The following is a 27,161-nucleotide window of genomic DNA, read 5'->3' on the forward strand; positions in this document are numbered from 1 at the left end:
TAGTGACCTTTGAGGTCATAAAAAAAAAGTTTGATAATTAATCCTTGTCATACTTAATAGTTTAGTGACTTTTTGGTCATTCACTTTTACTGATATAACAAAAATGTGTTTATCATTGTGTGTAATTACATTTTTGTTTATTTTTTTAATAGTAATGGTATTAGACGTGATGGTACAAAATTTAGAGGTCTAAGTTTCTTTGTGCATTGGCTTCCATGAGTAGCTACTATGCTTATTTTTAGCAACCTTACGTGAAAGTATTGCATGATTATTATGTAAACTTGAAATTTAAAAAAAAATGTAAAATGAGATTTTTGTTTCAAACTCTAAAAACTAAAATGAGATATTCTAGAAAGTTGGGTGATAATTTGTATTGGTTCTTCTTTGCTTCATATACATTTGTCTCATTTAAGGTATTGTTTGATTAACCTCTTTTTAGTCCTTTTTCTCGCGGGAGAGCTAGAGTACTAAAACTGTACACAAAGATTTAGCTTCAAAATTTATTGTGATATTTTCACCTATCTTCACAAATATCTTCGTATCCCACCAAGAAAAAGCAAGAAATTAAAAGACAAAAGGAGAGGGAAAGATTGAGAAGATCTGCTGCAAGAACTAGTGATGTGCAATTATTTGAACTTAGGCAACATGCGTGCTGAATCTTAGATAATTTCACAAAGCTCCCCTGAAGTTTCTAACACTTGCACTAACACCCCCTGAGGTTTTAAAAATTTCATTGACCTCCCATGGTAGAGATTTGGGGCCCTTTGCTTACATCATGATAGCTGAAATTACCACTTTGTCCTATGAAGTTGGGACCAATAACTAACGTAAATTTTGGGTAACAAAAATTTGGCGTCATTTGGATTAGTTAATTACATTTAACTAGAATAACAAAAATTTAATATCTGATTAAGTTGATTAAAACTTCGTTACAGAAAGGCGCCAATTGAGGAAGAAATTTGGTGCCATTTTTGTGCCTAGTATGATTTGACAAGGATGATTGAACAAGTTTTTGATATTGTAGCCATATAACTAGAAGGGAAGAAATAGAGATGAAAAAAAAAACAAAGAAAAAAGAAGAAGAAAATGGAGACAGTGTGAAGATATTGTTCATTTGTTGGGAGTGAAGATGATTTAAAGTAGAAACCAAGGTTTGAATTTCCCTTTCATCTTAACCTACAATTAAAAAATGTTCTTGTGAATTAGTTTCAAAAAAACTAGTATGTTATCTACAATACATTATGAACTATTTTGCTTGATCAATAGATTTTTGAGTTAATAATAAAGCTATATTCTTGGACTTCATGTATCTTGTTGTTATATGTAAATTTATACAGTAAGGGATAATAGAAAGATATTAAGAGTTGAAGTAAATGTTGGTGTGTTTTTTCTGAATCTTAAGTAAAATTTGTATTTTGTTGTTGAAAGATGGGGGTGAAATTCATGATTCTCCCTATGGGTTGAAGAGGCCATAATTTCTGCTAAATGTTTTCATTATGAATTCTAAATGCAGCACAAAACAATAACCTATGGGTGTTAATGCAATTGTGATGTTTATATACACTTGCTGCTGAATAAAAAATTTGGTGGTTTAGAACTTGCACTAGACGTTGCTATGGCTGTTAAAACATTACTTATGTTTCCACGTGGTGCTTGAAAGTTCATGAACTGTTTTTACATCCCTTCAACTTTAGTAATCATTTCAACCTTTTAATAACTTGCAATCTTCTACTAATACAGGGACCAAGGGCATTCGTGGAATAAAAATCTCATCTCACTCATGAAAATAATATTTTAATCCTATTTGGACTGAATTGTTATCAAAATCTCAAAAGCAAGGGTGGTCAGTGAAATTTTTAAAACTTTAGGAGGTATTAGTGCAAGTGTTAGAAATGTCGAGGACGTTTGTGAAATTATCCCTAAAATTACTTAGTCAAATGATCCTTTTTCATGGTTTTAAGAAAGTGTCATTCCAGACCATCAAGTGAGAATCGATGAATGTTGAAAATCGTTTAAATGTCTCCCACATTTTATTAAATGAACATTTTTGTCATTCACTCTTAAAATATTAATTTTATATTTCTTATAAATTCAATTTGTCAAAATTTGATCTTAACATAAACTTATGATCACATTTTAGCTTGAAATCACTGTATGACCCACTATTTATATATAAAAACATCAAACCCTACTTTTCTTTTTTTAGTAAAAAAATGAATATGAATTGGGTCAAATCTCACTTTTTTAAGAAAAAACAAATATAGTTCAGGTTACTAAATCTTTACATCTACTAGTCTTATACATATTTTAAAGTTCTATGCAATTTTATAAAATAACATGGCTTGATAATAATTTCAAATGATTAATCACAAGCAGTAAATAATTTTTTTAAAAAATATATGTAATATTAATTAAATTAATTGGTGTACTTGTGACAAATATTTAATTATACTGAAAATTTTCAAACGAATACATTTTAAATTAAAATTAATATTAATATTGCACCCTCTGAACAAACGTCCTGACTCGGCCATTGATTATAGGAGTTAGTTTTACTAAAGGTCATGATTGTCAAAAAAAGACTACTCTATAAGACTGAGCATTGAAACGTTGTTGAAAGGTAGCGCTTTACTGATCAAATTTATGTGACACCAATTGCCACATTACAAGCCCTACCATCCTTTCACCGGCAGATTAAAATGTAAAAGTTTGTCACATAAATTTTATCTTTCTTTTTTTTTTTCGTCAATCGTCAATTTATCTATAATATCCTAAATTATCCTAATATAAGGGAAAAATCCAATTGGGTCTAAAGGGACCGGTGGGGATTAAACCACCACCGGACCAGCCGGGCCTCCCACCATTTGCCACGTTAAGTGGCTTCTTAACAAATCTAAATGGATGCGTGGTGCCCCCGTCTGGTTCGGTGGTGGTTCAATTTTCATCGGTCCCTTTAGACCTAGTTGGGTCTCCCCTTTAGATTAGGATAGTGTAGAATACAATAGATAAAGTGACGACTGATAAAATAAAATTTATGTGACAAACTTTTACATTTTAATCTGCTGGTGAAAGGATGGTAGGGCTCGCATTTCAAAAAAAGTGAAAAATAATGAACAACATCAAAAGGTTGGATTTTGCTCTCTTTCCATATATGCGAGAAGTATTGTAAAATGATATTCGTGCATGGTAGGTCACACAGTCGAAATCGAAAATCGAAAATCCACATATGAGCTGATAAGATATAATCGGTATTGGCAGGGCTAATATGGAAAGCTTTCTATTTAAACAATATTATCGAAATTCAATTAGCTAGTTTCCCTAGTGAAGATCACCTCAACATGATCCACAACACACAAAGGCAATTAATTGTATCTATTGAAACTAAACTTCCCTTTACATGCAAGTACAAATTAAAGATTGAATCAAAATACTTTAGGGATATGAACTGCTTCGTCACCTCCATCTCTGTACAAAAACTTGTTTTGAAAAATTTTACACAAAAAAAAGGAAGAAAAAAAAAAAAGGAGATAGAAAAGCATGCATGGATTGCAACAAAAACTACAAACAATATATATACGTGAAATTGGTATGATCTCAAATTGAAGTAGCCGAATCCCATAGAATAGCTCTGAAAGAGATTCAATGTCAGATTGCGGCTTGTTGTGATCAAGGGGTGCCTAAATTTTAATGTTTACAGCATAGTTTGCAAAAAGGGTAGTGGCCTAGAGGGTTTGAAATCTGTCGCTGTTCATTAGAAGTGGATTTATTTAATTAGTTATACATTAATTAAAGTACTAAAATCACTAACTTAGAATTCAAGTTAGTTAGGTGGCCATCATAAGATTTAAAGTGGACTAATACCTACTTAAAAAATGGACTATCAAAAGTCACAAGCATGCTATGGTCATATGATTACTTGGTCATAATTGATAAAACCAACAATCATTTCAGCCACCCTTCTGATAATCACCCGCTATATATTCCCTCTTGCACTTTCCTAGCTAGTATATATGAATGTGCATTTCTCTTGCTGATAGCTGAATCAGAAGACTAGCCATTAATGGAGGTTCCACATTTCGCTGTCTTATTTTACTCTATATATTTCTCATGTTAGTAAAAGTCATCTAAACAACTGAAAACTTTTGGAAAAAAAAATAATAATAATTTTTCAGGTTTTCGAGTTGAAAGTACGCCTGCATTGCAAAGCATGCGAGAAAGCAATTCAAAAAGAATTGTGGAAGATTAAAGGTGGGTTATATTTGATTTTAATTCCTCATAAAACTTTTCGAATTGGGTAATTGGGTTACCCAATTTATTTTTTGACTTACCCATTTATATCCATCTAATTAAATGGGTATAAATGGGTTGACTCACTTATATCCATTACCCATTTTACCCAACCCAAACCCGCCCAAGTCACCCATTTTGACACCTCTAGATAAAACCAACAATCATTTCAGCCACCTTCTCATAATCACTTGCTATATATTCCCTCTTGCACTTTCCTAAATAGTCAAGATATGGCTGTTTTGTCGGGTTCCTAGACGTGTCTTCTGAAAGCTAAGCGTTGATTTCAAGTGATTCATTCCCATATGTATACACACAAAGGTAATTTTGTTAAGTTAAATCCCCTAGATGGCCAGATAAGAGTTCCTTATTTTCCCCTTATTTCATTAAGGTTTGGCTGGAATGTTGATAAGTCCCAGGATTTACGAATTTGATGAACTTGAAATTTGAAAGATGTTAAAAAAAAAAAAAAACTGGTTAATGCAAGCATTTTTTAGATAAAGATTTCCCACTCAGTTGCTCAAGAAAATTGAGTTGTAAAAAATGAGTTTAAAGGGCTTAGTTAATATGAAGCTCAAAGGTGAATTTTATAAGGTTCAAGCCCAAAGTTGAATCTATGTAAAATTTAGGTAAAATCGTCTAAAACGTCCTTCACATTTTGTAAAATGACTTTTTTCGTCCCTCACTGTTAAAAGTGTAATTTTATGTCCCTTACATATTCACATTGGTCAAATTTAGTCCCTAACTAGGTTTCCGATCATTTTTTGGCTGGAATCCATCACGTGCAAGGCACGTAATCATTTTTGAAGGGTAAATTTGTCAAATTATATTTTACATAATCTAATCTATAGTCCTCCACATTTTATAAAACAAATTTTTCGTCCCTCACATTTTATAAAATAATGTTTTCATTTCTCACATTTCACAAAATAAATTTCTCCATCCATCACATTTCAAAAAATGAATATTTCCATCCCTCACTAATTATGTGTGTGAGGGAAACCCTTAAAAAAAATGTGTGTGAATATATTTTGTTTAAATGCATATATATGTCTATTTGATTTTGTTTAATAATACGAATAGCATAAATATATGTATGTGTCTATTTGATTTCACTTAATAATACGAATACCATATATTATACATGATCATTTGATTTCATCTAGTATTAGCTAGTAAAAAATCTTGCATTCATTGTCAAGTTGACCAATCAAGCTATTTTCGGTCAGAATACAATAAGAATATGCAAATTATGGTTCTATTGGTAAATATTAGTCATAATCATACAAAAAGAGAAGATAGCCCACAAGTTGGGCCAATTACATACATGTGTTTATGCTATTATTATTAAGCAAAATCAAATAGATATATACATGTATTTAAAAAAAATGTATTCACACACATAATTAGTGAGAAATGAAAAATTCATTTTTTGAAATGTAGGGATGGGGAAATTCATTTTGTGAAAAGTGAGGGATGAAAAAAATCATTTTATAAAATGTGAGGGACGAAAAAATTTATTTTATAAAATTTGGAGAACTATAGATCAGATTATGTAAAATATAATTTGACAAATTTATCTTTCAAAAATGATCACGTGCCTTGCACATGATGTTTCTGGCCAAAAAATGATCGGAAACCTAATTAGGGACCAAATTTGATCGATGTGAATATGTAAGGGACATAAAATTACACTTTTAAAAGTGAGGGACGAAAAAAGTTATTTTACAAAATGTGAGGGACGTTTTGGACGATTTTCCCTAAAATTTATGTTGACCATATGTGAACAGGGCTTGCAACTCTGTGTAAAAATATATGAATTTGTCTTTAAATTAAAACATCTTTTATGAACATCTTGTTTCGGCCAAATCGTGGTTTGATTTCAAGTGTAAAAACTCTCGATGATCTTAAGAGCTCGAGATTTGAAAAAAAAAAATGATGGTATGTTTACTTAGTCAGAATAATTATTCGCTCCCAAATAAGTCTTTATCCGCAAATTTATACCGTAAAATCTTCTCAAAATAGAAAATACGTGATACGAGCCTTAACTCTAATCACCAAACCAAAATCTTAGTGGTATTTGCATGGTGATAACTGCAATTGGCAAAAACGTTTTGTATCTGACAAAAGACCAAATTGAAGCTCTAAAATAAGAAGCGATATGGGCACGGATTGTTGAGTCTGGCTTCTAATCGTATAAAATGGCTATGAAATTAGACCCAACAAAATGCACCAAATAATAAGACGTTTCACCTCAGCTTCAGCTTCAGCGTCAGGTCCCATAACATCATCAATTGCTGTTGCTCACGCCCAAATCAAGGACTTCTTGGCTAAAGGGCTCTATGACAAGGCCATCAACCTTTTCAAAGACCATGTCCACCCCTTCTTTCCAAACCATGAAAGCAGCGTCTTTATACTGCCGTCGATCGTCAAAGCCACTGCAAGTTCCCAAACCCACAATCCCTTGGGCCTTCAGCTTCACTGCTATGCCTTTAAAAATGGGTTTGATTCAGAATCTACAGTTTCGAATTCTCTCATCTCTATGTATGCAAAATTCTCAGACACAAAGAGTGCATACAAAATGTTCGACACAATGCCTCAGAGAGACACCATTTCTTGGAATTCGATGATAAATTGTTATATGCAAAATGGATTTTTGTTGGAATCAATGAAGATGTTTAAGGATATGTATATTTGTGGATTTGAGCCCAAGCCCGAGTTGATTGCTAGCGTTTTATCAGCTTGTAGTCAGACAGAAAATTTTCGATTAGGAAGATTGATTCATGCTATTGTTATAGTGGATGAAAGATTTGACAAGTCGGTTTTCATGTCAACCGCATTGGTAGATTTTTACTGGAGATGTCATGATCAGGAGACTGCTTTTCGTGTATTTGATAGAATGGAAGTTAGAAATGAAGTCTCATGGACTGCTATGATCACAGGATGTGTGGCAGATCATGACTATGCCAAGGCACTGGATTGTTTTCGTGCAATGCAGGTTGAAAAAGTTAAACCAAATAGGGTGACAGTAATTAGTATTTTACCAGCATGTGCTGAGTATGGTTCAGTTAATTGTGGAACAGAGATCCACGGATATGCTTTTCGTCACGAGTTTGACAGGGATTTTAGATTCTGCTCAGCTCTCATACATATGTATTGTGAATGTGGAGAAATTTGGGCTGCAAAGCTTATTTTTGAAAGATCAACTACAAAGGATGTTGTGATGTGGAGTTGTATAATTGCAGGCTATTCACGGAAGAAAGAAACTGCTGAAGAAGCTCTAGAGCTCTTTAATGAAATGCAGAAAAAGGGATTTCAACCCAATAGTGTTACATTATTGTCTGTGATTTCTGCCTGTACCAATCTCTTGTCAACATGCCATGCAGGTGGAGTCCATGGCTATGTCCTGAAATCTTGCTTGATATCTGAATTGAATATCCAAAACTCGCTCAGTAGTATGTATGCCAAGTGTGGTTGTCTTCAGGATTCGGTTAAGATTTTCAAGGAGATGACACTTACGGATTCTGTTTCATGGACTGCAATTATTAGTGCTTATGGTCTGTATGGTTGCGGGGAGGATGCCTTGCAACTCTTTGGTGAGATGCAAGAGAGTGGGATGAAAGCTGATGCAATTGCACTTCTTGAAGTCATGACAGCTTGCAACCATGCTGGCCTTGTGGAAGAGGGATACAAGCTCTTTAATGAAACGATGAAAGATGAGAAAATATCACTTACTATAGAGCATTATGCTTGTTATATTGATCTTCTTGGAAGGGCGGGGAAACTGGAAGATGCTTGTGATCTTGTGTCTAGACTGCCTATGAAACCAAGTCCCAGAATATGGAGTTCCTTGGTTTCTTCTTGTAAGCTTCATGGAAAGCTGGAAGTTGCAGAACTGTTGGTGCATAAGCTTATTGAGTCGGAGCCTGAGAATGCTGCCAATTATACTTTGTTGAGTATGATTTATGCTGAATCTGGTAACTGGCATGGTGTAGAAGAAATGAGGAAGAATGTCAAAATAAGGAAATTGGTAAAAACTTGTGCATTTAGCAAGATTTAGCTGGATGAGAAAACATTGTTCTCAATTTGACATGCCACCATTCTTTTGGTAAATGCACAAAAGGTTGTTTGCTAGGTCTTTGCCTGTAGGCAAGGAAAAAATTGAAGACGCATATGATGTCACGTGCAAAAATCCAAACCTCATGCTAGAACTCACTGTTTATCGGTACCTATTTTAAGGTTTTAACCTTCGTCGTGTCATCTAATACAGGTATCACAGGTTTATTGAATTGGGATGCAAGAATGATACAAACCGGTGATTGTTCCATAAAGCGAGTCTGGTAATTTTCTGGATGAGAAAACAGAGAGCTGAAAGAAAGGAGGCTCGAAGATTTATATGTTGTCACTCGCAAAATGTCTGAGTAGCATACCAGCTTCTGAAGTTCATCTCCAATCTATTATATGACCTTCATTGTGTCATCTAAAACAAGAACCAGGTTGCCTGAATCAGAACAGAAGACGAGAGTCCACGAGCTGGATAATTTTGTGTGAACTAAACTGAGAAATTTGAATGGAACGGTGAAACAAAGGCATTAAAAGCTAAAGGATCAACAGCATCAGGATGTTTTATGTCAATCTCGAAATTATTTGGTCATTAGGAAAGATGAAAAAAGGGAAATGTTTAGCAGAAATGAGATGGATCTACACAGTACCAATACCCAGATGCCCTTTTCCGCATCAACTATTGTCTTTGACATGAAGTCCAAGTTTTCAGTTCATTACAGCAAACAAACTTTTGGTTGATTTCTCTTTTACCAGTGGCACTTTTAGCTCAAGAAGCCCCCTCCCGGACTCCTTCCCCAGGTTTATCCTGCAATATGCCATGGTTTGCTTACGGAAATCTTTACTTTGTCTGTCTGCCCAATTACAAGTAGAAGCTTGTTCATCCTTCATGATTGCCAAGTGGTTCAAATCAACTATCCGGATTGCTCTTGGAGTAGCAATTATACTTCAATATGTTTTGTACAAAGTTCAGTTACATCACCTGTAGTGACTTCGTTTTCAGATTTCAAGTAAAGAATCAGCCAACCATTTACCTTGTATGAAGCTTTACTCAGGGAAAGTGGATCTACTGCCATTACTTCCATAATCAATTCCACTTGTGTTTAAGATTAGGTACTATTTAAATAATTCACTGAGAACCTTGAATTTTGAGACCAGTAATTACCATATTATTAAGCATCATTGAGATAATGAAATTCACAAAGCCTGACTGACAAATTCATCACTGTCCTTTTGAATCACTTGTAAATGAAACCGCTAGCAGAGCAGCAAAGAAAAAAGTTACATGGAACGCAGTATTAGCCATTCCAGTCAACAAAAGAACAAAAAGCCAAAAAGCGGCTATTCAGTCGACAATTATGAGTAGATAATCTCAGGTTTCACCTTTTTGGCCTTTTTCCTCCAGGGGAAAAGAAGAAGGAAGAGGAAAGACCGATGGGGGATGGGATGGAAGGGTTTGAAGATCATGGAATTACTACAAGAAGTCACGAATTCTAATGCAAACTATTTTGGCCCAGTAGTTTATTTATAATTCTGATCAGCATACAGATGGAGAAAAATCCTCGGCAAGCCACCATCAAATCAGCATGGTCCTCTTCTACAGTAGGGATGGTAACAAAAACTAAATCAAGATGCAATCCAGTATCAATCTTTGTGATCCCCTCTATGACGATAGGGCCATAGCACAAGCTGCAGTACCAGTACTCCCCAATGCTTCACCTGGCAGAAAGCAAATCCTATTCAAGTTTTACAATACTCTGAAAGTTACCATCAAATCATACAATCACAAACATATCAGTGATCATCATCAAACATCAAATATAGGGTGTCCTTTGTGCAAAACCACCCCATGGACCAAATCACTATTAAATTATGGTTTCATGCAGATAAAAAATTGCTCCGTGGGTCCTCACATTCTATACTAATGCATGGACCTGATTAAATCACTGTTGCTTCCAATATGTACACCCAATGCACTTAACTACATGGTATAAGCAAATTAAAAGAGCCTGTTCCAGAGCAAAACGCTAATTAGTTTTTACTTCATCACTATGATAGTTAAGAAAAACTAAATAGTATTAAATGCTAAGAAAATATTTACCATCCAGAGATAGAATTATTTTGAGTGTAAATGTTCATAACTGAGATGATGAATGAGAAGTGTTTCGAGAATAGTTCTCTTTAATAAGTCCAATGAAGTTCAGAACATATTTCAATATAAAGTGAGCTTAAGTGCTTTGGCCACCAAGCTATTTGTTCTCATTCTGCATGTGTCCCACATTCAAACATGAAAGATACGTATGACCAGTAATGAAGGAAAAAAAAAAAACACCTAGACAAAAGAAGCCTTACCAGAAAAGAAATCTCATGCCGCAGAATCTTGCCAAAGCATGTGTCAAAAATTGAAGAAAACTTTACAACCTTTGTTGGTTAAAAAAACTTCCTGCAACCTAGGGGAGTTCTAGAGTTCACCAAGGTGCATTTGCAACTTGGCAGAGGTTTGGTGAAAGTCCCAGAAAAGCAGCAAGGAGAAGGGCGTATATACGTCAATTCTAACTATTGCTTCTCCAGTTGCCGACTTAGTGCTTTTTCAACTATAAACAGCATGAGCTGGTTCAGGGAGCTTAATGAAAACATTTTGAATCAAATTCACTGACAGTGAAAAGGCTTACTGGCATAAAATTAAGTTTAACTCTCCAGATCATACTTCTAGATATTTATCAGACCATACCCAAGGGAAGTGGTCGACCGCTGGTTTTGTTCAGAGGGCAGGAGACTATATGAGAAAATCATAAGACATTTGATCTGAATTACACATCATTCAAATGAATAACTAAATGCAAATTTCGTCTTTCATGTCTTAGGGCTACTGTCTAACCACAAAGGGAAAAGATAGAGCTAGAGAGACCTCAACATCCTAAAAGATGAAACATTTCACCAGATGTAAATTAATGATTTTGCTGGAATACTCTAGACATACTTAACTGATCTGAAATGCAACACCTGACTCTGCTTGGATAAGCCAATAAGGAAAAACAAGGAAGTCCAAAACTAGCAAAAACAAGAAAGTCCAATAACTAGAAGTCAAAACGTTGGATGAACTGCTAGGCATTGGGAAGAGAAATACATCACATCACACATAGCGAGCAGTAATATTTATCTGTGCCAATTCTGCATGAGCCAGTATTGTTGTGCATGCATTTCCATAAGTATCACTCAAACCTTAGGCGGACAATGACGAGTTTTGAGCTGGCTTAGTGCTGCCCGAGCTCATAGAAGACGATAAATCTGCCATGTTGGTTGAATCTGCAGCGGATTGAGGTGTATAAATTCGAGCCTTTTTCAAAATTTCAGCAACAACCCAGTTCTTACGCTTGCTTAAAGGCCTGGAAGGATCCAATTTGACCTGTAAATGATTAATGCACAATCATCCTTGATCAGCAAAAACGACCCTTTACCTAATACACAACCCCTATAAAACGCAGTTAACAACATAATACTACATTGAAAGAACAAATATTCCCGACATCAAAATCCATTCTTAATAACGAAAAAGAAATTGAACAAAAAATAGTCGAAACTTTCACCCGACATCAACTCTTTATCAATCACTCCACAATTTATTTGATTCCAAGACATTTCCATGAGAAACAAGTTGATATTAAAGAATGTTCCTCCTCTTAATTTTCCATTTTCCCACTAAGCAATCAATAATGCAAATATAAAAAATGCCTCATTCTTTTCTTTCCAAAAAAAGGGAGAAATGAGGAGAAAAGTTCATACGCGGTCGCCGATGTTGCATTGGTTGTGTTCGTCGTGAGCCATGAATTTGGAGGTGCGCTTGACGTAACGATTGTAGAGCTTGTGGTGGAATAGTCTGTCGACGGCCACCACCACCGACTTCTGCATCTTGTTCGACACCACCATTCCGACCACCGGCTTCATCCTTCCCTTCTTCTTCTTCTTCTTCTTCTCAGCCTCGCTAAACCCTAGTAATCAATTTCCCTCAATTCCAAAACCCTACACGGAAACAGCAAAAGCAGAGAAGATGCTGCTCCGCTTCGCAAGGGACGACGACGGCGTTCTGATTATTGCGAGCAAATTGACTTAATGGTCATTAAACTATCAAGTATTTGACATTTTTACCCAACAGAGTTTTAAGGTGCGGTAAGTTAGTCCTAAATCTTTTATAAACGTAACAGTAGAACCACGTGATTTTATGAGAGTCTGATGAAAATGCGATCAGTCTTGAATGGGATACGGGGCACGTTGTCCTCATTTTGCACTGCACGTAACATTGGTTAAACACGATGTAACTTTTTTTTCACAGGATATATTTTCAGAACAGATAATGGTGGGTCCCACACTTGACGCGAAAATCGAGTTACATGGTGTAATCTCAGCCGCACAAAATTTTGAGAGCAAATCTTGGCCCTTAACCGTGCAGGGACGGTCATACTGATGACCGTCCCTGCCCCAAATCCGTCTTGAATGGTAGGCAATCTTGAGTTGGAAAATTCTCTATTGGTATAATGCAAGAGTTGGTGAATTTTACAGATAAAGTGAATGGCCAGAAAGGTCATTAAACTATTAAGTATAACACGGGTCGATCACTAAACTTTTTATGTGGTCACAAAGGCCACTAAACTGGTGAAAACAGATTAGTAAAGTCATTTTGTCAAATTCTACTGACAAAACAACGGGTTGTCAAATGTCATTTTGTCAAAAAAAATCGTTAAATTTTAATAATTTATCAATTGTTTTACGAGTGGAGCTTGACAAAATGACCTTGGTGGTTAGGTTTTACCAATTTAGTGACCTTTGTGGCCACAAAAAAAAAGTTTGATAATTAATCCTTGTCATACTTAATAGTTTAGTGACTTTTTGATCATTCACTTTTACTGATATAACAAAAATGTGTTTATCATTGTGTGTAATTACATTTTTGTTTAATTTTTTAATACTAGTGGTATTAGACGTGATGGTACAGAATTTAGAGGTCTAAGTTTCTTTGTGCATTGGCTTCCATGAGCAGCTACTATGCTTATTGTTAGCAAGCTTACGTGAAAGTATTGCATGATTATTATGTGAACTTGAAATTTAAAAAAATGTAAAATGAGATTTTCGTTTCAAACTCTAAAAACTAAAATGAGATATTCTAGAAAGTTGGGTGATAATTTGTATTGGTTCTTCTTTGCTTCGTATACATTTGTCTCATTTAAGGTATGGGATAATTGTAGAACCTCCCCTGAGGTTTCTAACACTTGCACTAACCTTCCCTATAATTTGAAAAATTGCACTGACCTCCCCTGAACTTACTAATCCTTTGCAAATTCAGTCCAAACGATTAAAATATTATTTTAGGGAGTGAAATTAGAATTTTGTACCAGATTTGCCCTTTGTGCTATATGTCCAATGAATGACAAAGTACTACAAATCAATTAATAATTAATAAACTTTAAAGGGTGTAGTTTATGGGCAAATACACATTACCTATTTAAAGTACCGGCTCTTTATGAGTATTTTACTTTCAAACATTTAATTTATGATAAATATATCAATGTTTGTAAGTAAAATTCAAAAAGTGTTACAGTAATATTCTTACAAAAAGAAATTGGTAGGTTATCTATTTAATATAAATTAAATATTTAAAAAAAAAAAAAAAGAAATGACCCATAAAGTATTAATTCTTTATGGTTTTCATCCATTAGATGAGTAAAGTATTGGCTCTTTATGGGCATTTTATTTTGAATCATTTAATTTATGTTAAATACATAAATGTTTGTAACTAAAATTGAAAAAGTGTTACATTAATATTTTTACGGAAGGGAAACTGGTAGATTTTGTATTTAACAAAAATTAAATATTTGAGAGTACAAAGATTTGTATTTACTCTAAAAAATTTTAATTTTTGTTAAATACAAAATCTACCAGTTTCCCTTCCGTAAAAATATTAATGTAACATTTTTTTAATTTTAGTTACAAACATTTATGTATTTAATATAAATTAAATGATTCAGAATAAAATGGTCATAAAGAGCCAATACTTTACTCATCTAATGGATGAAAGTCATAAAGAATTAATACTTTATGGGCCATTTCTTTTTTTTGAAAAATATTTAATTTATATTAAATAGATAACCTACCGATTTTCTTTTTGTAAGAATATTACTGTAACACTTTTTGAATTTTACTTACAAACATTGATATATTTATCATAAATTAAATGTTTAAAAGTAAAATATCCATAAAGAGCTGGTACTTTAAATGGGTAATACGTATTTGCCCATAAACTACATCCCTTAAAATTTATTAATTGTTAATTGATTTGTAGTACTTTGTCATTCATTGGACATATAGCACAAAGGGCAAATCTGGTACAAAATTCTAATTTCATTCCCTGAAATAATATTTTAATCGTTTGGACTAAATTTGCAAATGATTAGTAAGTTCAAGGGAGGTCAGTATAATTTTTCAAACCACAGGAGAGATCAGTGCAAGTGTCAGAAACCTCAAGAGAGGTTTCTGCAATTATCCCTTAAGGTATTGTTTGATTAACCTCTTTTTAGTCCTTTTTCTCGCGGGAGAGCTAGAGTACTAAAACTGTACACAAAGATTTAGCTTCAAAATTTATTGTGATATTTTCACCTATCTTCACAAATATCTTCGTATCCCGCCAAGAAAAAGCAAGAAATTAAAAGACAAAAGGAGAGGGAAAGATTGAGAAGATCAGGTGCAAGAACTAGTGATGTGCAATTATTTGAACTTAGGCAACATGCGTGCTGAATCTTAGATAATTTGACAAAGCTCCCCTGAAGTTTCTAACACTTGCACTAACACCCCCTGAGATTTTAAAATTTTCATTAACCTCCCATGATAGAGATTTGGGGCCCTTTGCTTACATCATGGTAGATGAAATTACCACTTTGTCCTATGAAGTTGGGACTAATAACTAACGTAAATTTGGGTAACAAAAATTTGGTGTCATTTGGATTAGTTAATTACATTTAACTAGAATACAAAAATTTAATGTCTAATTAAACTGATTAAAACTTCGTTACAAAAAGGTGCCAAGAAATTTGGTGCCATTTTTGTGCCTAGTATGATTTGACAAGGATGATTGAACAAGTTTTTGATATTGTAGCCATATAACTAGAAGGGAAGAAATAGAGATGAAAAAAAAAAGAAAAAAGAAGAAGAAAATGGAGACAAAGTGAAGACATTGTTCATTTGTTGGGAGTGAAGATGATTTAAAGTAGAAACCAAGGTTTGAATTTCCTTTTCATCTTAGCCTACAATTAAAAAAGGTTCTTGTGAATTAGTTTCAAGAAAACTAGTATATTATCTACAATACATTATAAACTATTTTGCTTGATCAGTAGATTTTTGAGTTAGTAATAAAGCTAAATTCTTGTACTTCATGTATCTTGTTGTTATGTGTAAATTTATACGGTAAGAGATAATAGAAATAATTAATCTTTCCTACACTAATAGTATATATAATATCAGTTTTGGATGACTGACAACTATGCAAAATTTGGATTTGAAATTCAACTTTTGCACATGTATCATGAATATAACGGTGATAGTGTATACACTTTCAATGTATATAAAATTTACCCTAATAGGAATATATTAAGAGTTGAAGTAAATGTTGGTGTGTTTTTTCTGAATCTTAAGTAAAATTTGTATTTTGTTGTTGAAAGATGTGGGTGAATTTCATGATTCTCCCCCTATGGCTTGAAGAGGCCATAATTTCTGCTAAATGTTTTCATTATGAACTCTAAATGCAACACAAAACAACAACTTTTTATGTACCCAAACTCTTGCTACTCTTGAGGGTGTAAATGCAATTGTGATGTTTATATACACTTGCGGTTGAATAAAAATTTTGGTGGTTTAGAACTTGTAGGCAGACGTTGCTATGGCTATTAAAACATTACTTATGTTTCCATGTGGTGCTTGAAAGTTCCTGAATTGCATTTACATTCCCTCAGCTTTACTAATCATTTTAACCTTTTAATAACTTGCAATCTTCTATTAATACAGGGACCAAAGGCATTCATGTAATAAAAATCTCATCTCACTCATGAAAATAATATTTTAATCCTATTTGGACTGAATTGTTACCAAATCTCAAAAGCAAGGGTGGTCAGTGAAATTTTTAAAACCTTAGGAGGATCAGTGCAAGTGTCAGAAACCTCGGGGGAGGTTTGTGAAATTATCCCTTGTAAGAAAGCGTCATTCTAGACCATCAAGTGAGATTTGATGAATGGGAAAATTATTTAAATGTTTCTCACATTTTATTAAATGAACATTTTTGTCATTCACTCTTAAAATGTTAATTTTACATTTCTTATAAATTCAATTTGACAAAATTTAATCTTAACCTAAATTTCTGATCATATTTTAGCTTGAAATTACTATATGACCCACGTGTCAGTCATTGTTTATATACAAAAATATCAAACCTTACTTTTTTTTTTAGTAAAAAATGGATATGAATTGGGTCAAACCTCACTTTTTTAAGAAAAACGAATATGGTTTAGGTCAGATTTTCCTTATTCTAGAAGCAAAAATGAATATGAATCGAATTATTTGGTTAACGGAAAAAAAAATCTAACCTCTTTGCTATTAAAAAAAGGGTTAATCACATTTTATCCCCTTAAAAGATACCTCATTTCTCAGTTTACCCCCTAACCTTTAATTTTGCTCACTTAACCCCCTTTAGGACAAAATTGCCCTTGCATTATTTTGACTTTTCATTTACCTTGTTTTCCTTTCTTTTATTTCTTTTTCTCTTTCTTCTTTATTTAATTCTTCCTCTTTCCCACAAAAATCTTTACCTTAATGATTGAAATTAAAAAAGAAGAATTGCAGAGATCTATCTTCTCCTTAAAAAATTTAAAAAAATATTCAAATCACTTTCCTAAAATATAATTTTTTTAGCCTTTCAATTCTTTTAATTTTGGATTTTCCTCTTTCCTTTATAGTTTCTTATTTTATTCTCAAGAAAATATCTTAAGATGAAATTGTGACCTGATTAATAATCATCAATTGAAATTTGTGACACGTGGCATCATACAAAAAATCAAAATTAGTTTTTGATGTCTTTTAAACCTTCACCCAGAAATATGCAATTATAAACTCAAAACAAAAATTTTCGTTGAAATGGAATTTCTATTGGGAAGGATGAAAGAGAGAAGAAAGAGAAAAAGAAATAAAAGAAAGGAAAACAATTTCATCTTATGATATTTTCTTGAAAATAAAATGAGAAACTAGAAAGGAAAGAGGAAAACCCAAAATTAAAAGAATTGAAAAGCTAAAAAAATTGTATTTTAGGAAAGTGATTTGAATATTTTTTTAATCATTTAAGAAGAAAATAGATCTTTGCAATTCCTCTTTTTTAATTTCAATCATTAAGGTGAAATTTTTTGTGGGAAAGAGGAAGAATTAAATAAAGAAGAAAGAGAAAAAGAAACAAAAGAAAGGAAAACAAGGTAAATAAAAAGTCAAAGTAATACAAGGGCAATTTTGTCCTAAAGGGGGTTAAGTGAGCAAAATTAAAGGTTAGGGGGTAAACTGAGAAATGGGGTATTCTTTAAGGGGATAAAATGTGATTAACCCTTAAAAAAATGATCATGTGTGGATAACGTCATGGATTCAGGATAAAAAGTAGTCCAAAATCTAGTTTGGGACGAAATCTTATTGATTTGATTTTATAAAAGACGTAAAATTATTATTTCAAGAGTGAAAGATGAAAAAATTTATTTAATAAAATGCGAGAACACTTTGAACGCTTCAAAAATAATAAAAAGAAGAAAATACAAATGGGCACGCACTAATATCAATGAACTTTCTTTTTCACATACTTTCTCATCTACTAGAATTCTCTTCCGTTATCTGTTGGTTAAAATTACTGGTATACCCACTAATCCATTCTATAGATTTAATCAGATTTCAAAAGGAAAAAAGATAACTTGTGACTACATCAAAATTTTAACAAAAAGTTTTGAATATCTGTCAAATAAAACAAGAAAACAAAGGAAAGTACACTGTCCACAAATGTGAATCACACCAATCACTGCATTACCAAAGATGGACCCTTCAAGAATTAGAGTGGAGAAAAATAGACTGCTCCATCGAATTACCTACATTCCCCTAGATTTTCCCTACTTGAATGGTTGAATACTCTTGTACTGGAGGGTAAAACTGTCAAACGGCCAAACACGGGTTTATCTAAACCAAAAAAATTAGACCAAAAACCGTTATCCTCTCTGTCTGCCTAAAGATGGTTGGACCATCAACCCCCTGAAACCAGCAGTCCACTTCAGTGATCCAGTCTCTTCACTTTTGTGGGTTTGGTCCAATTTAGATAAGTATTTTGGATAACTGTGTCACAGTTTTCATTAGCTAGTCTGTTTCTTAGGGAGTATGCTTGTTCAATTCATAGTAGTCTCGAAGATAAGATAGATTTCAAGTTTGTTAAAGATATGATAATGCATTTGTGGGTTCTAAATTTCTGATTGATTCCATGGTTTCCTTTGTCTTCTTGGTGAATTTCTTTGAACAAGATTGCAACTTTGTTCCTGTATGAGGTTGAAAAATGTGGGCTTATTTCATACACGTTATTAATGAGCACTTCAATGGTGTTATGTGATAACTTGGTCTTTTTCGAGGGAAATGCCAATAAAAGTTCCTTGAATTATTCACGTTGTCTGAAAAGTGGTTTGGTTCAGTTGAGCTTTGGGAGGAAAAGATTTTGTGGGTTGGTGCCAAAAGCCAAGAAAAAGCATTTTAAAAGGAGGAGTTGGTGGCAGAGGTTCTTTTTGGACGATGATGGGAATTGGCTTGGTCTAAAGGATGATGATATGCTTGAAGATTCGTTGGAATCAGATGATTCAGGGGATGAGGCGTTATCTGGGGATGAGGAGTTATCAGATAATGAGAAGTTTGAGGCTTGGAAAAGGAGAGCTGAGGCGATTATTGAGTTGAGGGAAGCACAGGAGGATAGTAGGAATGAGGAGAATAGGAGGTGGGAGGACTGGCTTGCAGATGAAACAAATGATAATGGCAATGACTCGTCGTGGATTCATAGCTCGAATGGTGCAGTTGGAAAATCTGTAGAGGAGGCTAGGGAAGATCCTGTTCAGATGATACCTAGGGGAGGTTTGGTGAAGTCAGTGAGGGATGCGATCTTTGGCAGGGAAGATGATGAAATACTATATGAGGATCGTGTTTTTCGTTATGCATCATTCAATTCAGTGAGTGCATTTTCGAACCTTTGATTCGTTTGATTCCAATAAGAATTTGATAAAAGTTGATTCCACTAGTTGTGCTAAGCTTAATTAAGGGATTTATTTAGAATATATTCTGAGTAGGTCTTCTGCCTTAGCTTTTTTAGATTCATGGTTGAAGACTCAGATCTATTTTACCCCGGCATTTTTTGTTTTCATATGTTGTAATCACCTTTGCAATTTCTTGAATATATTGACCTTGTTAGATCTGCTTGTGGTATCGATATTTGCCTCTTAATTATTTTACTTGCTGAATTCCCTTTACTTCCTTATTTTTTTCAGGCTAAATTTTTGGCAGTATTGATAATAATTCCATGCACTTTAGACTTTTTGGTTCACGACTTTGTCCTTATGCCGTTTCTGGACAGGTTAGCATTAATACGAAATGCATTATTGAATTGTTTGTGTATTATTTACATAGGCACATTGACCAAGAGAAATCATTTTTTCCTTTTTTTGAGATTTTTATGATTTTATCACAAATTAGCGCCTTTATGATTTAATCTGCAAATGCTAATTGCAATCACAAATACTCTTCATCAATTCAGCTCAAAAGTGACTGTTGCGGAAATCAGGACTTCTTAAAAGTTAATTCTAGTTTCTTGTAACTGAACAATAGTTTCTTCTCTTAGCTCATTTTGAGGGAGAAGTAGATACGCATATGAAGTAGCTGGACATTAACCATGCTATTCTTTTGATGTCAACCTGGGTCTTGTCCATTCTAGGTCTTGTACATTTTCTGATATGGGTGGTTCAGGGACACACTTTCAGGTAGGATATGCGGCTTGGATGAGTACTGCACAACACTGATGAAAATTTTGAAGCTTTATGTCATTTCTTATCATATCCAGTCTGGTGAGTAGGCTGTTAATGATCAGGCTTGACCTGATAATTTTCTGAATAGGTTAATTAAGTTGGCTTTCACCACTCTTACCAAATTAGATGAGCGAGTTTGGTTTTAGGGATTTAAGGAACAAAGTTGCAACTATTTTGTTAATGTACCAGAAGTTTTTTATCAGTGTTGATGATTGCCTTGGTTTGCATGAAATTGCATTATTTGGTCATAGTGAGCATCTTAAAGAAATGGCAGGGAATATAACCACTTAAGAGAAAATGGAAGATACAGTAATGAGAATTTTTGGCAGAGGTTCCAACTAGATGCTAGAATAAGTTGCTTTGATTTTGGATCTTAAGCGTGAAGAACAGAATTGTGTTAGAAATTCAGTATCATCCTTTTTGGTTCTTCCAGATTTGGATATTTATTGTTTTTTCAGAATCATTGCTGGAATGGTATGACTTTTCTGTCAGAAATCAATTATTCCCATTGGCTAGTAATCTTTTAGCAGAAAAGTAGTCCAACTCCCTATAGAAACTCTTAATCAGTTACCAGATTGAAAGCGTACTCTAAGAGTCTTAGTCATTTGTAGCTTGCAAGCCATATTTTTTTTTACCTCTACTCAGCTACTAGAATTCTATGAAGAAGTGAAAATGGAAGAACGTCATTCATTAGCTGAACATCCTAGCAGGAGCACCTTTGGCTTTCTTTTCTTTTTCTCTCAAAACCAAAACTCACCTTGTAGTCACGAGAAGTTGAGCACAATTCACCTGTATTTTAAAACTTACTAGAGACAGAATGGTAACTAGAGATTTTCTAACAAGAAATCACTACCTAATCAAAAGAAGATAAAACTTTACAGGTTCTAATTAAGGAGTATATTTAGATTTGAGAATGAAAATTTATCAACAAGTGATTTCTAAAACTGTTCCATGAGCTACAAGAAGTAAGGCACGTTAGACAATGTGTCTTACCTTGAAAATTCTCATAATTTCCAAGAAAACATTTGCACGTTAGAATTACTTGGAAGCTTATATCTCGACATGCCTACATGTTAGAAGTGCCTTTAGTTTTGAATTTTCTGATTAAGAAAACATTTGCACATCTTTAGTTTGGAATTTTCTGATTAAGATGTTGGTTGTCCTTCAAAGAGATAAACTTTAGCTATTCATTTCTGAATGTATCTTGTATTTCATAATTTTCATTTAATCTTGTCTCCTACAAAACATGATAAACCTGTCCTCAGAGTTTTTCATTAATTCCTCTTTGTTTCCTGCATCAGACTATCAGCAACATCATTAATGGCTTCGTCATCATGTGATACCATGAACTTAGGATGCAAGTGTGTTTCAAATTGTGCCTTGAAAGATGTACTTGTTTTTGTAATTTATGCAGCAAATGTGAATGCAAATAAGAAATTCTGATTAATTGACTTTCATGTCTTCAATAGATATGTCAAGACAGTACCATTAGCAGCACAGATGCTTGATGTGAGAAGAAGTCAGAAGCTTGAAATGGTCCAGGAGATAAAGCTGGAGAAAGCCCGGTATAGGCTTGAGGTAGAGATTGGTAAATCGCCACCTCTCTCTGAAGAGGAGCTGTGGACGGAATTACACCATAAGGCGTAAGACTGATTTGTGGCGTTAATTTTGTTGCTTTAGCATCTTATTCAGTCATTCTGATATTAAGTTGACAAATTAATTTAGGTAGCTGGACAGAAAACATTTGGATCTTAAGAGTGGAAGTTTGGTTGTATAGAGAAGATTGAATTGAAAAGCTTAGATGGTCTCAACTTTACAAAAACTCTATTGGAGATAATATGTGGCTTTCTCCAAATTGTTACAGGAGATGTTTTAACAACGAAAAGTGCTTCCTGCTGTATTCATGATATAGTTACTCCTCACAATGCCAGTGCCTAGCTTTAGTTGATTTTTCAGAATATTTACTTGAGATTACCTAAATACATAGACCTAGGGAACTAAAAAGGAAAAAGTAGGAAACTATGCTTATATAATCCAGCTTCTCACAATTTTTCAAAAATGCCTTGCAGCATTTGCATAAAAAATGGTAGGATTCCATTTAATTCCCTCTCTAGATGAGACTCCTACAAGGCATTGGAGCGATTATGATTTCGCTCTGATTTTCTCCTCCCAACTTTCTACCTTTATCCACCTTGAAAAGGTCTTTGGATGAGTTAGAATTTGGATTTAATGGCTGTCCTGCACATTACTTTCGATTAACGGGCCTTGAATCATGCTGCAAGAGTAGAAAGTCAAACTGTTAATATAACACTGATTTAGGAATGATCTGATTAATTTCATGTAATTAAATGGAGCCAGTTAACGTTGGATGTCCACGGAGATGAGTGTGCGTGATGCAGTTTCTTGACAGTAATTACCTTGTTATTGGCTACTATACCATACAAATCCCATTTACTCTTTGTCTCTTAATATACATAGAAATGATGTGGAGATAGTTTCTGTAGATTTTCTTTAATCATGAAGTAATTCATTGATTGCAAGGCTCATTTATAGAGTTATCTACATTGTAGTTAGCAATTTCATGGAAACCAAATTGTCTAGTTACTTCAAAAAAAAAGTTTATCAATCTCACAACATGGACTTCAATTGTTGAGAATCTGATCGAAATTTGTTCACCAATAAAAGTTACAGTTGTACAATTTTCTTGTTTTTTAATGGTTGAGTTAACAATTTCATGCTTTTATTGGTTTAAAGGGTTCTCATACTCTAATCAAGGCTGTAGCTGTCAATTAGAACTATACTTAAAACTTGAACTAGTCTGCCACATTTGCTGTTGGTCATCTCATGTTGCTGTTCACTGTTCGAAAAACTGCATCATAGTTGTTGGACTAGTACTCATTGTTGCACTACAGAAAGCTGCAAATAGTTTTAATTTGTTCACTCAAATTATACGTACCTCTACCTTGAATTCACACGTAACAGTTATTAAATGTTAATAGATAGTAGTTAGGACATCATATTAAGAGATTTAATGTCTTTTCATGTTTTGTGTGATGTAACAGGTTAGAGTTACGAGATCAGCGGAGGCTAGAGAATCGTAGAGCATTTGCCAATATATGGTCTGATATTGTTTTTGGAGTATCATTGTTCATTCTTTTGTACTTCAATCAGAGTCAAGTGAGTACTCATCGTTTTCTTTGAGTTTTATACTCAAATACCTATTTTAATAATTCCATTTCACAGCTTAGTGTGATTTTGCACTTAAAGCTTCCCTTCCTTTCCATCTCTTTTATTTCTTAGGAACTTCATCCTGAAAATAAAAGTCAACATACTTGCACTTTTTTGTTTAATAAGTAAGCTTCCCACTTACCATGACTGCATGGCCCAAAAGAAAACAAAAAATCTGAGGACATTCTTGCTTCACAATTTTCAAGTGATTATGCACCTAAGATTTTGATGTTTAAACGTTTCTTGCCCTTAGAGCCACTAATAATTTCTGTTTTCTCTTTCAGGCCTTTTTCCTAGCAACTCTAGTTTCACTATATATGGCTTCTATTCTTTTCAGAGGCCTTAGTTTGTTTATTTATAGAACTATATTTATACAACTATAAGAGCAACTATACAATGTAATTCCAGTTTTCTGCTTCTGGTACTTTATTTTCAATTGAACATTCATATAGTTTCATGGAGAAACATGTTTTGATGGACATATGATGTGTAAAGTCGTGTTTTATTAATGGAATGCTAAGATAAAATGGATGGAATTGGATGATGTGACCTTGTTTGGGTACTTAATGTCAGGAAGGCCGTAGGATAATTTGTTTTTGTGCTTTTTCTGCTTGCAGCATCCATATATGAAGATTAGCATATTATACTGAACTCTTTCGATCATCTTGCCATATTATACTGAACGCTTTCAATCATCTTGCCAACTTATGCCTGCTTCTGCAGGTAGCTCTGCTGAAATTTACTGGCTACAAGATGCTAAACAATGTTACAGACACGGGGAAGGCTTTTCTAATTATACTTGTCACTGATATATTTCTAGGGTAACATTTTTATTCTCTGTTTTCTAATGTATTAGTTATTCACTTTTGATGTGGTGATTTCTCATTGAAGTTGGTCCCGCCATAGTTGGATCACATGCTGAATTTAGGCTAGTTATCTCAGATAGGATAATAACCCCATCTTAGAATGCTCCAAAAAAAAGAAAAAAAGAAAACCATCTTAGATGTTTAGTGCACTTTTGATATGATTTGACTTGTTTATTGAGCAACAAAAATTCTATTAACTACTAATGCTCTTGCTTCGCTCTTCTGACTCTGCAGGTATCATTCAGAGTCTGGTTGGCAGACTGTATGTGAGATAATAGTTGACCATTATGGTCTTGAGGTTGATGAGGCTGCCATTACCATTTTTGTCTGTTTAGTTCCAGTTATTATTGATGCTTGCGTGAAGCTCTGGGTACGTTTTTTATCTAAAAAGTATGATATATGGAATTTTTTGTATGTTGGGAAAACATTTTACCATATGTGTTTGTGATTTCTGCCAGATCATGCTTTTCTTTTCCTTTTTTTCTGCATTTTAATTTACTTGACAATATGATTACATATTTTACAGTTCAAGCTATGTACCTACAGAGAGTTTTTTTTTTTTTTTCCTAACAATTCTGTTCTCAACAAATGATCTCACTAATTGGATCATGTTCTTCATCTTGTACTGAAGTGTGCATTGCCTTTCCTGTTTCCTTTTGGGTGGGGGTAACATGGTAACTTGAAAAGCATAACTTTTATACGTATAATATCATTTTAGCTGGAAAAGGAAAGTTACTATAATGATCCAATCTCCAAAACTGTTAAAACCAAACACAAAGTCCAGGTATACAGATTTTGGCAACCTTCTTTATGCTGGAAGAGAGGGGAGGGGGGGGGGGGGGGGAACGGGGCGAACAATTTGTTTGTTGTCTTTGTCCTTTTTGACTTCTTAGCCTAGGCGTTTCTCATGCTTTGATTTTTTCCCCCCTTTTGACTCCTTAGCCAAGGTGTTTCTGATGCTTTGATCCTTTTTTTTTTTTTTTCCAGTTATTCAAGTTTTTGCCAAGGTTATCCCCAAGGGTAGCAAATATTTTCAGAGAAATGGAGAGGCATTAGAGATGATTCTTTCTTTTCTACGTCTCTCTGTCAGAAGTAGCCACAAGTTACAGCACTTAGGACTATTATTTTTTCCGATGCTTGGTGGATACATGTTGTATTTGTTTCAATATAGAGGCTTTTCAGCATTGTAAGTTGTACCACAACAGAGCAACCAATTTTTTGTCTGGTTTAGGTGTAAAGTAACATTCTTTTCATTGGGGGGCTACAAACCAGATACCAGACATATAATTCCATACCATGGTCAAGAGTTGTTGTAAATTGTGATGAGTGATGGAGTGCATCCTGTTATGATGAAAGAATCATCATTATCATTTTTAATTGCATGCCTATATGGTACTTAGATTTTCACAAGCTTTAAATAGAGAAAGGAAAACATAATACATCAAGGACTTGAAAAGTGGAAGGGAAAAATCCACTTTTCGTCCTTAAACTTTGAGTTTAGGGACACATTTCGTCCCCAAACTTTTAGACGCATCACATTTAGTACATGAATTAATTATTTTGGACTACATTTAGTCCAAAAACGGTAAAATATTCAATTGGGATGGAGAAGGCTGACGTGGCCGTTGATTTTGACTGAGAAATTGTTTTTACTTAACGGTCACGTGTCAAACACGTGATTTTCTCCATCCAAATTAAGCAATTTACCGTTTTTGGATTAAATATGGCAAAAAATAATTAATTCATGTACTAAATGTGGTGCATCTAAAAATTTGGGGACAAAATGTGTTCCTAACTCAAAATTTAGAGACGAAAAGTAGATTTTCCCAAAAGTGGAATTTCACTCTGGGCATGGCCACAGGCCACAGTGTCTGGTTTCGGTGATCAAACAAGATGCCGGCATGGCGTGCGTTGGAGGAGAGGGATCTAAAGTACAGTAATGGTGAGTTTAATGTCAATGGTACCATCTCTGATCTGTGTTCTGATTGGCAAGAAAAATGAGCTTCTCTGAGGGTTGCATGTAGAATGGAAAGAAAGAGGTTGATTGAGGCTGTGTGGTCTTTTGAGGCTGGATTTGGTTCAAGGATGATGTTGAATCTTGGTGCTGAGGATGTCTGAGGTCCCTGATGTTTGGTAAATTGCAGTCAGTATCCGTTTCCAGTTAAAAAGTGTTCAAGAATAGTGAACCAAACCTAAAAGGGTGTCTCTCTACCTGGCTCAGGGATGCAGGATTTACCAACATCTAAAAAACACCACCTTTGTATTCTCACATGTTTTTATGAATGTTTTTCGTTCACTTGATACTGAAATTTTTAAGACCCATATTTTTATGAGTTAATTTTATATACACTGACAGTGCATACATTATTACTGTTGGATCCATGACACGTGTGCAAAAATTAAATTTTAAATTTCAATTTTACATAGTTGTCGTTCATTCAACGCTGACAGTGTATACACTGTAAGTGTAGGAAATATTAATCCTATTTGCTATGTCCTAATATTTATAACCACAATAACTTTCGCAGTAAAAACGACAAACATGCAATCTGAAAAGTTAAAGATAGAAAGTGATAACCCGAAATACGCATAGGTTAACAGCAAT

General features: G+C 33.9%; 3 protein-coding genes across 3 annotated transcripts; 2 read left to right on the forward strand and 1 right to left on the reverse strand.

Annotated features, from left to right (window-relative positions):
• The first annotated feature begins 6,514 nt into the window (after positions 1-6,514).
• On the forward strand, positions 6,515-9,373 carry LOC113774417 (pentatricopeptide repeat-containing protein At4g31070, mitochondrial). The gene has a single exon (XM_027318957.1). It carries the CDS (start codon positions 6,515-6,517, stop codon positions 8,345-8,347), a length of 1,833 nt encoding a protein of 610 aa, XP_027174758.1. The 3' UTR covers positions 8,348-9,373.
• Positions 9,374-9,560: 187 nt separating this feature from the next.
• LOC113775107 (30S ribosomal protein S17-like) lies at positions 9,561-12,424 on the reverse strand. The gene is made up of 3 exons (XM_027319848.1): positions 12,133-12,424; positions 11,572-11,755; positions 9,561-10,068 (listed from the first exon to the last, which is right to left on the reverse strand). The coding sequence occupies exons 1-2, from the start codon at positions 12,292-12,294 to the stop codon at positions 11,573-11,575; spliced, it is 345 nt and encodes a 114-aa protein (XP_027175649.1). The 5' UTR covers positions 12,295-12,424; the 3' UTR covers positions 9,561-10,068; position 11,572.
• A 6,218-nt stretch (positions 12,425-18,642) lies between these two features.
• On the forward strand, positions 18,643-25,933 carry LOC113773076 (chloroplast envelope membrane protein). Its single transcript, XM_027317605.1, has 7 exons — positions 18,643-19,613; positions 19,929-20,014; positions 21,932-22,105; positions 23,525-23,639; positions 24,414-24,511; positions 24,791-24,926; positions 25,544-25,933. Exons 1-7 carry the CDS (start codon positions 18,984-18,986, stop codon positions 25,610-25,612), a joined length of 1,308 nt encoding a protein of 435 aa, XP_027173406.1. The 5' UTR covers positions 18,643-18,983; the 3' UTR covers positions 25,613-25,933.
• The last annotated feature ends 1,228 nt before the right edge of the window (positions 25,934-27,161 follow it).

Source organism: Coffea eugenioides, chromosome 6, assembly GCF_003713205.1.
Source record: "Coffea eugenioides isolate CCC68of chromosome 6, Ceug_1.0, whole genome shotgun sequence".
NCBI lineage: Eukaryota > Viridiplantae > Streptophyta > Magnoliopsida > Gentianales > Rubiaceae > Coffea > Coffea eugenioides.

Coding starts and splice junctions, on each gene's coding strand:
- LOC113775107 (XM_027319848.1), bottom strand. CDS start 12,294: ATGAAGCCGGTGGTCGGAATGGTGGTGTCGAACAAGATGCAGAAGTCG. Junction 11,756..12,132: donor AATGCAACATCGGCGACCGC/GTATGAACTTTT, acceptor AATCATTTACAG/GTCAAATTGGATCCTTCCAG.
- LOC113774417 (XM_027318957.1), top strand. CDS start 6,515: ATGCACCAAATAATAAGACGTTTCACCTCAGCTTCAGCTTCAGCGTCA.
- LOC113773076 (XM_027317605.1), top strand. CDS start 18,984: ATGAGCACTTCAATGGTGTTATGTGATAACTTGGTCTTTTTCGAGGGA. Junction 19,614..19,928: donor GTTATGCATCATTCAATTCA/GTGAGTGCATTT, acceptor TATTTTTTTCAG/GCTAAATTTTTGGCAGTATT. Junction 24,512..24,790: donor GTCACTGATATATTTCTAGG/GTAACATTTTTA, acceptor CTGACTCTGCAG/GTATCATTCAGAGTCTGGTT.